This window comes from Sceloporus occidentalis, unplaced genomic scaffold, assembly GCF_023333645.1.
Source record: "Sceloporus occidentalis isolate IW3139 unplaced genomic scaffold, rSceOcc1.0.p SCAF_10, whole genome shotgun sequence".
Classification (NCBI taxonomy): Eukaryota; Metazoa; Chordata; class Lepidosauria; order Squamata; family Phrynosomatidae; genus Sceloporus; species Sceloporus occidentalis.
Genome location: NW_028316990.1, coordinates 21560001 through 21572319, shown reverse-complemented (window position 1 = coordinate 21572319; position 12319 = coordinate 21560001). Strand labels below are relative to the sequence as shown.

The following is a 12319-nucleotide window of genomic DNA, read 5'->3' as shown; positions in this document are numbered from 1 at the left end:
TTTGTAGCCTTTCTAGTTCTCTTGGGCTTTAGTTCTCCCACTTCTTGTATGTATGCATTCTGTAGTTAAAACATTAAAGTCATGACAAGCAACTTGCCTCCTGCTTCCTGACAAAGCCATTCTGCTGCTGTTCATAATACAGACACACATTTTATTTAATGCCAGCTTCATACACTATCAGAATATAACATTGTTCATATAGCACTAAAGGATGCCTAGTAACTTCATAATAAAATTTTACTAAAGCATAAGTAAACCTAATCCTTCCCCTTTATAGATGTGAAGCTGTGGGACAGGGAAATGCACATTTTTATTTGGCATCAATTTGGGGGAACAGACAGGCAAGCAGTAGTTATGCATCAGTTAAAACCTGGCTGACAGCTAACATATGGAATTGGACTGTTTGGCACACTTATGAAAATCAAGAGAGTCATTCCTTGTGCATCTACTCAGATGTCGGCCCTGAGAGGTTCAGCAGGGCTAGCTTTCGGGACCTCTTAATTCATCTGAGGAGGCAAACAGCCATCCAGTAGCACAGTGCTTCCCATACTTTGATCCTCCACATATTTTGGACTTCAGGCCCCAGAATTCCTCACTGTTGGCCCAAGTAGCTCTGGGTGTTATAGTCCAAAATACCTGGAGGACCAATGTTTGGGAAACACTGCACTAGAAGATGGCTACTGAAATGCACCCTCAATATCAGCGTTACGTCTCCCTAAAGAGAAATTACAGCATTATCTCTAGCTCTTTATACCATTTCTTTTGAGTGGCCAAACCTTGCTCTGAAAAGCATTTCACTGCTCCCTAAAGACAGAAATGTTTCACAGAAACCTGCTTCCAATGTATTTCCATGAGAAATATCAAAATGCTACAGCTGCACAGCCAGACCCAACGCCTGAGGGGCCTTTCACAGGGAACCCAGAGATCGCAGCCTCTGTACGCATCTGCAGCACAAAGTCCCCTCTACAAACACCAACGGCAGTGCAGCCAAAGCAGTGTTGCTCTCTTTTACCCGCACAGCTGAAGCAACTGATGCAAGATTCTCTTCTGGCCGTAGCGCACTTGAAGGGCATGCTGCTCCCTGCGACTTAGCTTTGAATACGCCTGCAGGTTCTGGAGTGTCTCTTCCTCCTCTTTCAAGTCCAAGCTGTATGACTGCAGGGTCAGCAGAGTGGCATTGAAGAGAAGCTGCTTCCAGGAGGCTTTGAGCCCAGGAATCGTGGCCTTCGAGAGCGCCAGGCCGCTGGGGCTACGCTCCCCTGTTCCCAGGTCCTGTTCTTTAAATGCCTTGAATTCTTCTGCAGACATGCTTAGTAACTAAAGACGCAAAAGTAACCAAGAGCAGAATTACTGAGAGGCCTGCAGTGAAGTGCAGGCTCAGCACTGCTTCCCTGACCTGTTGGAAATTATTTCAATGGGTTTATACTTAGGCATTAGGCAAAACCGAACAACTATTCTGCACTGTCATCAACAGCCCTATGGGTCGCAGGGTAATCATTCCCCCCAAATGTCCCACGGCTGCTTGTGACAAATGATCTGAATTTTGTGATCTGCCCAAGGAGATCGGAGCCTAGACTTTCAAGCTGAGGGGTTAAAAGGAAGAGATCCACAATAAGGTGAAACATGCAACTAGGTGATCCAAACGACATTCCTGGTGGAAGGAGTCTCCCAGAGACCAGAATGTTACTTCCACAGTATCACACACATAACCTGAGCGGCTATTTCTTGGTGAAGGAAAGTGATTCTGCGTCAGGTTAAGAATAACCACTCCAGGCTGCAATTTCTTCAGATCATTTTGGAAGGCCACTATGGTAACTACCATCTCCACCAATGCTTGTTCAGGTTATTTTGATGGTTCTGTTTTTTACTTCAGGTCCATATCCACAACTGTACACATTTCAAAACAGAGCAAGTCTTCCTGCTCTGGATATTACAAACTAATCCATCTCCCACTGATGCGTGGGAATAACATGACCCTCCAGAGAATGCTGGACTGGAACTCAGCATTTCTCATCATTGGCTGTTGGGAGACACAATCCAACAAGATCTGGAGGGCTGCATGATTCCAATCTGATCTAAATGGAAGGAATCCTCATCTTAACAGGATACTCCTTTTTAAGTGAATTTAATCTGTGCCCTCACTTAAGGAGGCACTTCAAGCAAGCACAGGGGTAAAATGGTATCCTAGCGTCCAGGAACAGACTGGCCACTCACCTTCAGCGTCACAGACAGCTCTTCCTCAGTGAAGACCCTCTCCCAGCCAATGACAAAGGCCCCTTCCTCGCCCACCATCTCCATGCGGCAAAGGCAGTCCCACTGCTCCAAGACCAGCTGCCTCTCTGCTTCGGACTTTGTGCCTAGCAGAAGGAAAGGGCGACAAAACCATCCGTCTTGCTTAAAAACCCAGGCAAAACAGGGTCCAGGAGAAGAGTAAGTGGTTGGGTGATTGTGTGGGGGGCTTCCTTTTCCATCTGGGGCCTCATATGACACCCAGATATGCTTAATAGCAAAGGGTCCTTAAGGCTCTTTCCCCCTGCCAATGGACAGCCCAGGTCAGGAACATCACACTCTCTTGGCTAAAGTAAATAACATGAATGCACATCACTTCCCATTTCAATGCAAGACTAGATGGGGGAGACGTGGGTTCAAATGCCCACTTTGCCACCAAAAGTGATAGCCAGCTGAGTTGGGATCTCGCACACAGCCACACAATCTAATCAGCCTGTTAAGGATGCTCTCAAGAAGGAAAACAGTAATGGAAATGACCAAGTGCAGGACCATCCCTTAGAGGAAAGTGTTGCATGGCCCCATGTTTAGCTTGTTTAAAAGCAGAGAGATGATTGAAAGAGGCATGACAGTACAAGGCTGGAAAGTCAGGATCAACAAAGCTGCTGCTTAAGGAATTTTTTCTGAGGTGCCAACATCTGCACCAGGTTGAGCAAGAGGCACCTCTCATGCCCAGCAAGGCAGGGAATCTTTCTTAGAAAGGCATGCTTTCTCAGAGGTCCACTTGCTCCAAGAGCAATGCTAAATAAGGGGCTCTTCCAGGGAATGACTGACCTTGCAGCGCAGCCTTGAGCAGAGTCAACATCTGGATGTCAGCCGCATCGTTCGTGTTGCCAGGATATGGTTCAGCAAAGCCATACATGTGAAGGAGCTGCCAGTTGGCCATCTGTCCGTATGTGTTGTAGACCTCTTGGCCTTTACGGATCGGCCGCGTAGCAACCATTTTCAAGCACTCCTACAGAAAGGGCAGGAAAGCAAACCCTGACAGAAGCAAGACACACACACAGTCTTCAGAAGCTTCCAAGGGAAGAACCCTTTGCATTCCAACCTCACCCAGAAAACCACCTTTCTTTTGATAAATCAAAGTCTGATTAATAAAACCACAGACGAAAGCTTGAATTCATCCAAAAGATGCCTTCCACATTCTCTTTGCTGCCTCATGTCTTTTGCATGTTTTGCTCACCGGGGAATATTCCAAGTTGGCGTTATGGTTTGCCACGTGATTCAAGAGATCTGCCAGGGGCACCATCACTGGAGGGTTGGGCTCTTCCTCATCTTCTTCTTCCTCATCCAAGGGTTCCTGGAAACTAGTTGGAAACAAGAAACAGCAGAATGAAAGCAAGTTCAAACCAGTGCCAAGTCATGCCGAAGATGGAGCTCCAAATAGGTCTAAAAATGTTTATTAATTTATATAATGTGGGATTCAATAACAACAACAATTTGTAAAGGATGGTGCTAAAGTGATCATTTCTGTCCATGGCAAATGACTGCTTTGCCAGTTCTCTCTCTCACCTGTATGCCATGACAAATGCCACCAGCCTCTTGTAGAGCTCCAGGCTGTGCGCCTTGGGGCTGAAGAGATCTGGGTGCACCTTCATGAAGGGCAGGACGATAGAGGAATGCTCCTTCTGGATGCTGGCCAGGTCTCTGTCCACAGCCTCAGGAACCCCAGTCCCTTGCAGCAGCCTCTTCCGCTCTTCGCTGCTCCTGGGAGGAAACAGAGGACAGGAAGGGCTGCTTCTCTTGCTTTAGGAAGCCAGTTCAGGCACGGAACATGCATAATCCTATCAGACAGCATGGTTTCTCCCCGTCTGAGGTCTTTAACAAAGCACATGTACTGATGTCTTAATATGGTAGCTTACTTAATTCTTAACTTTATTACACATTTTTAATTCACACACCTTGTTTTGTTCCACATGTGAGCCACCCTGGGTCAAATCCAAGCTAAAATAAACCTCTTCATTGCTGCTTTAACACTTGGGAGCTGAGGGTCTCTCCTCAGTTGAAGGGTGCAGCTCTTCCACCAAAGGTCTTATTCTTTGACCCACCCTTCTCCCTGGAAGCTGGATATTAGCGGGACAGAGCCAAAGCGGCATTTCCTTACCAAAACATGGGGTGATCCAGATTGGTGAAATTGGGCCAGAGGGATAGGTAAGGTGCCCAGTGCGAATTGCTGGCTGTGGATTCATGCAGCAGAGAAAGCAGAAGGGGAACCCAGCCAGACTGGCTCTCCAGGGAGGCTTGTTCTATTGGAGGCAGAAGAACAAAGATTCACAAAGGCCAGGTGTTTTGTGCCGCTCTTCTTTTAGGAAAGCAAACCAAAGGGTCAGGAACCACAACTCCCAGTTCTGCAAATGGACGATTTCCTTTCTCATTCTCAAGAATCTTGCACTTTCTTCAGAACGCACATCCGCTTCCTACCATTGGCAAGCACTGATCATAGTCACACACACAGTGTCTTCAGATTTAAAATCTTGTCTCTCTCAAACTGAGCACAAGGTTTTTAAATAATCATAGAATCCTAAAGTTGGAAGAGACTCCAAGAAGGGCCCTGATCCAGTCCAGCCCCCTTCTTCTGCCATGCAGGAACTCTCTATCAAAGCATCCCCATTTTGACAGATGGCTATCCAGCCTCTGCTTAAAAACCTCCAAAGAAGGAGACTCCATCACTATCTGAGGGAGTGTCTTCCCAGTCAAACAGCCCTTAATGTCAGGGAGTTCCTCCTAATCTTGAGCTGGAATCTCTTTTCCTGGAGCTTGCATCCCTTGCTCCACTGGGTCCTGTTCTCTGGAGCAGCAGAAAACAAGCTTCCTCCCTCCTCAATGTGACACCCCTTCAATTATTTAAACAGGGATGTCATCTCACCCCTTAACCTTCTCTTCTCCAGGCTGAACATCCTCAGCTCCCTAAGTCTTTCTGCATAGGGCTTCACCATTTGGTGACCCTCCTTTAGACACGCTCCAAACATCCCTTTTTTCACTCATGTTGCCCAGAACCAGACACTGTATTATTCCAGGTGAGGCCTGGCCACAGCAACGCGAGAGTGGCACCATGGCTTCCCTCGAACCCTGAGCCCTGGCTCTGCCTGCCTTTCTCCAGGAGCGGGGCCAAGGGGCTGGTGTGCTGCGAGAGGAGGGCTGTCCTTGGGACGCTGAAGAGGACCTCCCCGGCCTCCAGGTCTTCTTGCGCCAAGAGGCCATAATCCGCCGCAGTGCCTTCTCTGCTGACACAGACCTGGAAGACAAGAGGCAGACAGCGCCATTCGCACTCGGTGCCAGCCATCAGAGCCCAGCGTGGTTGAGACACACCGGCTGCTTCCTTCCAGGGCCTCCTCTTCCTTCCTGTTGAGGGGAGGCCTTTGTGTGGGTCTCAATGGCTTCTTCATCCTGACCTGGCAGAGGATGCCATGCTCCAGAATCCCAGCCTTCCCAAACAGCCGCAGAACAAGGGCCAGGCAGGCAGCCACTCTTCCAGACTCGAGGGCCGGGAGCCCGAGAGACCCGCCGCAGAGCCCTTTCCGCGGCCACACGCTCTCGGCCTCGGAGAGCCTTGGCCCGGCTCACCTTCCCGCTCAGCTCCAGGCCCCGCTCCGAGCACCAGCCCAGGAAGGACGACAGGGCCTCCGGACTTGCCTCCCTCCGCTTGGCCCGTTTCGCCTCGGTCGCCATTTTGGAGGAAGACGGAGCGCCCGCCGGAAGTGCCTACGGTGGCCGAGGAGGAGGAGTGCCTGCGTCCATGAGGGCGCATGTGCACACGTCCCGACTAAGCCCCGCCCCTTGCCTTCAAGCTCCGCCCCCTCCGTGGAGCGGCCGCTCCAAGGGACTCATTCCTTGCTCTCGGGCGCCCTCCTGTGGCTGCATTCAAGCATAGTTCCCAATGCTAGCCACAGGAGGGCGCCCGAGAGCCATGCAGCGATGGCTCTTTAGCCGGATAAGATCTTATCCGGCTGCTCTTTGGCGATGAAGCCACAAAAGGGCGCCAGAGAGACCGAGGCCCCCTACCTTCTCGCGCTCCATTCAAAAGGGCGGCTGTTATTTAACTTCAGGGTGTCATGCCTCAGTGGAGACACAGGAGGGCGCCCGAGAGCAAGAATGACGTCTCCAACTGACGTCACAAGCAAGGGAGAAAACAAGAAGACTTCTGGAAGGGCCACGCCCCCTTATCACTGGTGGCGCACTAAGCTAAAGCGCTGTCGTTCGGAAGCTGATGATGCCAGTTCGAACCCCGCTTCGCCTTTTGCTAAAAGCCTACTTAGAAAACTTTGCATTATTTAAAATATATATTTTTAAAAATTGTTTTATTTCTTTTAAAATACTTTTTCATTTTATATATATATATATATATATAGATAGATAGATAGATAGATAGATATAGATATAATATTTATATTTTTCTCTTATTTCATTATTATGTTGAGAGGGTAAATGCCAATGGTCAAAGGCTGAATGCAAAAGGTTACACCTACCTTAGAAATAACCTATAATTATTATATATTATATATTATTTATATAATATTTATATTTATAGTTTTGTTTTATTTCATTATTTTGTCTTTTAAAATATATTTCTCATATTATATATTATTTATATTATATTTATATTTTTGTCTTATTTCATTATTATTTCTTTTAAAATATTTTTTGTTACTTTTACAAAATTAAATAAATTGGCTTTAATGATAATAATTAAATAAAACATAAATAAAATTTTATTATTATATTATTATTATAAATACTGGACGGTCGACATAAAGACGCTTCAGGCGCCTCCGCCGCTCCTTCTTTCTTTCTTTCTTTCTTTCTTTCCTTCTTTCCTTCCTTCCTATTGCCTGGCCTTAAAAAGGCGCCATTCTATTTCTCTTCACGTTGTAATGCCTCATGGAGACACAGGAGGGCGCGCGGGAGCCCATTGCCCGCTTAATTCCAATGGCTACCGACGGAGACCGAAGTCCTCTTCCTTCCCGCGTTCCATTCAAAAGGGTTTAATGCCTCAGTGGAGACACAGGAGGGCGCCCGAGAGCAAGAAAGGAGGTGCTTTCTCACACTGACGTCACAGACAAGGGAGAACACAAGAAGACTTCTGGAAGGGCCACGCCCCTTTTCCATTGATGGCGCACTAAGCTAAAGCGCTGGCGTTCGGAACCTGATGATCCGAGTTCGAACCCCGCTTCACCTTCTGCTAAAAGCCTACTTAGAAAAGAGAACTTTGCATTATTTAATTTTTTTATTTTTTAAAATTGTTTTAATTTTATTTTTTACATTTATTATATTTTTGTATTTTTAATTGATTGCATTTTTTCAAAATAAGCAAAACTAAGACTAAGAATAAAATTTAATAAAAAAATAAAATGAAACTAAAATTAAAGTAAAATAACAAAATAAGTCAGTAAAACCAAACCAAATGAAACGGGCTCCAATTAAACCAAAGACTAAAATTAAGCACAAAGACATACAAATATTGTTTTGATTTTAAAAAAATATTTTTATTTAAGTTATTCTTTTTAATTAAATTTAATTTTATGCTTTAAGTGAAAAAAGTACAGCTTAGTCGCTTTCAAGGACTATATCTGTCCCAGAGTAAAATAATAATAATATAAGGAAAAGAAAAGAAAAATGAAATGAAAATAAAAATAACTTTAAAAAACAAAAAATTACATCTGAACTATAAAATAAAACATAACATGAAATACTTCTTTTAAAATTAAACTTTTTCGTCATTTATTTCATTTATAAACGAAATCATTTTTCTGTATTCTAGTCTTATATTACATTTATTGATTTCTTATATTATTGAATATTTCATTATATTCTGGTTTTATTTTATTTCTTTTAATTTATTTAATTGTTTTTATTCTGATCTATTTTCTTTTTATCTCTTCTTTTTCCCTTTCGTTAAATAGAGATCCTTCTCAAATGGCCAGCTTTACATTCTGATTCCTCCTGTGGCTTCATTCAATCATATTTCCCAATTCTAGCCACAGGAGGGCGCCCGAGAGCCATGCAGCTATGGCTCTTTAGCCGGATAAGATTTTAGTCGGCTGCTCTTTGGCGATGAAGCCACAAGAGGGCGCCTGGGAGAGAGCGAGAGAGCCTGGAGGGGAGAAGCCGCCCTTTCTACTGCCGCCAGAGGGCGCTCCAGGACAACAGGGAAAGTGGTGACGCCCTTAGCGAGTGCAGCGACTGAGTTTGGGACTACAATTCCCATCACCCCCAACAAACCCACAGGCCCATGGCCCTGGACGAAGGCTCAAGGATTCTGGGAATTTCCAGAAAGGGGCTTGGGGGGCCAAGGGCGCAGACAGGCTGCAGGGAGACCTCCCCAACCTCTGTATGGTCTGGGGATGATGGGAAGTGTCCTCCAAGACCCCTGACACTGACATTCAAGTCACCAACCCTGTTCTTACAAGTGTTTTTACCAATATATATATATATATATATATATGTGTGTGTGTGTATAAAATTATATATATATATTTATATATATATATATATATAAATGTGTGTGTGTGTGTAGAGCTATAGATATATAATAGAGAGGGCTCATAGGAATGGGAAATGATATTATATAATGAATGAGGGATGGAAGAATAGAAAACATTCCCTAAAAGGAGGTGTTTATCTATACTGAATGGGGCAAAAGGGATGGGAGGAAAGGAACCGATATAGTATTCATGCCGCAGTCATTGGCTGTGTTTGTGTCATGGGTGGTTTTCCAATTGTGCCGCTTAGTCTGCGTACCTTTTCCAAATATATGTTTTAATGTATGTCTATATGTTTTTAATGAAGATTAAAAGCTATCTCTTTTTAAAGAGAAGGAAAAGAAAAGCGGCCGTCTAAACTGAAGCTTGGCTTGTTAAAAACAATTAATGGGACACATATTGCCAAATCAATAAATAAGACGGAAATAAGACGCTCTTCCGGCTCCACGGAAAGTCTGCTTGGTTTTAATATCTTTATTAGTTTTCGACACAATAATCCTCTCTACGACAACAGTGGGGTTATTAGTTGTTGTTAATATTTTTGCCTCGTTTTACAGTTTGCAAATATTGTGGCATCAATGCAATTGGCATCGACGGCCGCCATGCACAGAAACATGACATTTCACCTCAAACAGAGAGAAAGGAAAAGGAAAAACCATTGAGTTCCATTGGAAAAAATCAACCCCCCTCCCGCCCCCCAGACATTAACATAGCTAAATCACTTTTAAAATAATAATAATAATAATACTTAGTAATCATTAATAATATAACAACTTAAAAAAACTGCACATTTGGTTGCAAAGTTGCTACAAGTGAATGGGGAGGGAGGGGAAGTCCAGGATAAATATATATTATATATATATATATATACTGTATATATAGGTATTTATATATCTATCTCCTCTGAAAGAACACGCCAAGAAAAAGATTGCAGCAATATCTATAATAAAAAGGGAGTCCTAATCATAGCTTTCAGACATTCATATCCAAAGTCCAGAAGGAAGCGCATTTAAGGAGCATCTGCACTGCTGAAATAATCTGGTTTGACGCCAGTTTAAGTGCTGTGGCTCAAGGCTATGGCATTCTGGGAATGGTACATAGAATTGTACCAAAAGTGCCGCAACAAGCTACAATTCCCAGAATGCCATAGCCGTGAGCCATGGCACTTAAAGTGATGTTAAGATGGATTATTTCGGCAATGTGGATGCAGCCAAAATAAACAACATGTCTTCTTCTGGGCTCATATGTGTGTTTTTGCAAAAGCAACATCCCACAAATTACAAGGAATTGGGATGAGTCATATTGGTTCTCAAACTGGTCCTCTGGTTGTTTAGGGTTTCGTCTCCCAGAATCCCCTGACCCTTGGCCAAGCCACCTGGGACTCCTGGGAACCAAAGTCCAAAACACTGGGAAGGTCACATTTTGAGAAGTATTGGCTCAGGGCAAAGGATCCCAACCTTTGGTGTTTTGGACTTCAACCAACCCAGCAAACCCAAGGACGCTGGGAGCTGAAGTCCAAAACATCTGGAGGACTGAAGGTCCCTGGGAACCACTGGGGCAGGGGGATTCTGGGAGTTGCAACCCTGTGGAGGAAACTTTGCATGCTTTCTGCATCCCTTTGCAAGTGTTAGAAAGTCTGGTGCACCTTCTGCTGAGTGGCACTCCATGGGAAAAGGAGCCTTTTCATGAATATAAGTGGCACCCCCCAAATAGGTTTGCTCTGTCAAGAAATGCAAGCTTGAGATGGAATTGCATCCAGATAAAGGGGGCATTTGGGATGGACTCTCAATTGGGGGATGAGGACCAGGCCCCTGAAATCCTTTTGGGAATGAGATTTGGGACCTCATTTGGGGGAAACTAAACCTCTCTTTCCCCATTAAGCCCTTTCTTGTTCCAGGTCTTCACATGGGAGAGGAGGGCAAGTTCTTCTTTCAAAGACATAAACAATGTCAGGGGGAAATTGTTCATTGCAAAGAAAGAGTAGGCAAATAAATAGGAAGGCAGGGAAAGGGGGATTCCAGCCTAACTTGACCTGGAAGAGTCTGTCTTTGGTGCTCTTCCTTCCTCCACAACTGTTTTTCTTGCACCCTTTTCGTCCTCCTGCTCTTGCCACTCACTGCCCAGGAATCCAGGATCAGCTTTTCGCCTCTTGGAAGTTGCTTGGACTCCCAGTTCTGGTAAGCCTGAGGGCAGGGAACCGTCTAATTAAAAGATTGTATGTACAGCGCTGTGTAAATTTACAGTGCTTTATAAATAAAGGTTAATAATAATAATAATAATAATGATGATGATGGATGGATGGATGGATAGATAGATAGATAGATAGATAGATAGATAGATAGATAGGATAGATATGATAGATAGATAGATAGATAGATAGATAGATAGATAGATAGATAGCATAGGGTAGGTAGGTAGGTAGGCAGGCAGGCAGGTAAGCTGGAGGGATGGATGAATAGGTAGATAGACAAGACAGACTGGATGGATGGATGGATGGATGGATGGATGGATGGGGTAGGTAGGAAGATAAGTTGGCGAGGTGGATGGATCAACAGGTAGGTAGGTAGGTAGGTAGGATGGATAGCTGGACAGACAGGCAGTATGGCTGGACGGACAGACAGATGGATGGATGGGTGGAGATGCCTCTGCCTAGAAGCTCTCCATTTCTCCTTCCCGCCCCACCAGAAATCCCAGGCTCCAGTTGGGATGAATGGTGGGACATCTGGAAATGGGCCACTGTTTCCTAGTGAGGAAAGCAACCTGCCTTGCTGTCTGCAAATGGTTTCCTGCCTTGTTCGCTTCACCTGGCCTGTCTCTGTGACAAGAGGAGAGGGCTTCTCCTGTCACCATCAGCCCCAGCATCGCAGCAAAGGGAAGCCTAGGCAAGGCATGGGGCTGTGAGGCTGGGTCAAGGGGGAAAGCTGGCCTGGTGCAAATTCAAAATGGCACCTTGGCTGAAACGTGGATTTGGAGGCCTGAAGCAGGGGCTTCCTAAGTGCCCTCCATCCCACCCCAAAGGCGTGCAAGGAAAAGACAGACAGCCAACGAAGAAGAAAGAAGGGAATAAAAGGCCAACAGCACAGGAAGCTTCAGAGGCCGGCCGGCGAGAGTGAGTTGGTGTATGGACACGGAGGGTCTCTGGTGGAGAGGATGGCGCGGGTGACGGCGGGCAAAGGTGATCCTCCTCCTCCTCCTCAGCAGGAGACCTCCATGGTGTGGTTGACCTGCCCCATGGCCTCGCTGCTTTCCGAATGGGTGCAGGCCCTGGGGCGGCCGCCATCCACCGAGCTGGCGCTGGTCAAGGAGGCCGTGCGGGATCGGGCCAGACGGGTCATGCTGGCCGAGGGCACTGCGGAGAAAGAGAGAGGCACAGGGCATCAAGCGTGGCTGCCAGGAGGGCAAGGAAGAGGGGCTGCAAGGTGAAGCACCACAGAGACAAGCAAAGCGGCCACCTGGGGACCCAGAGACGTTGACCCCTGTCTGCTGCCATGCTGTGGGGTGCAAGGATGGGATGCTATGGGGCACACCTCACGTTACCTCTGTGGATGATGGGC

The 12319-nt window shown here is 45.8% G+C and overlaps 2 protein-coding genes across 6 annotated transcripts in view; both read right to left on the bottom strand.

Moving 5' to 3' along the window:
* Positions 1 to 919: 919 nt before the first annotated feature.
* Positions 920 to 6061, bottom strand: SETD6 (SET domain containing 6, protein lysine methyltransferase). Its single transcript, XM_089540074.1, has 8 exons — positions 5851 to 6061; positions 5377 to 5521; positions 4391 to 4532; positions 3799 to 3993; positions 3470 to 3593; positions 3061 to 3241; positions 2215 to 2357; positions 920 to 1317 (listed from the first exon to the last, which is right to left on the bottom strand). The coding sequence occupies exons 1-8, from the start codon at positions 5953 to 5955 to the stop codon at positions 1009 to 1011; spliced, it is 1344 nt and encodes a 447-aa protein (XP_089396200.1). The 5' UTR covers positions 5956 to 6061; the 3' UTR covers positions 920 to 1008.
* Positions 6062 to 9224: 3163 nt separating this feature from the next.
* Positions 9225 to 12319, bottom strand: part of NDRG4 (NDRG family member 4) — a 24455-nt gene continuing 21360 nt past the window's right edge. For all 5 annotated transcript variants that reach the window (XM_089540422.1, XM_089540419.1, XM_089540420.1 and 2 more), the window contains one exon: positions 9225 to 12114. In XM_089540422.1, coding sequence (XP_089396548.1) covers positions 11960 to 12114 — 155 coding nt within the window. In that variant the 3' untranslated portion in view covers positions 9225 to 11959. The remainder of the gene's footprint in view (positions 12115 to 12319) is intronic.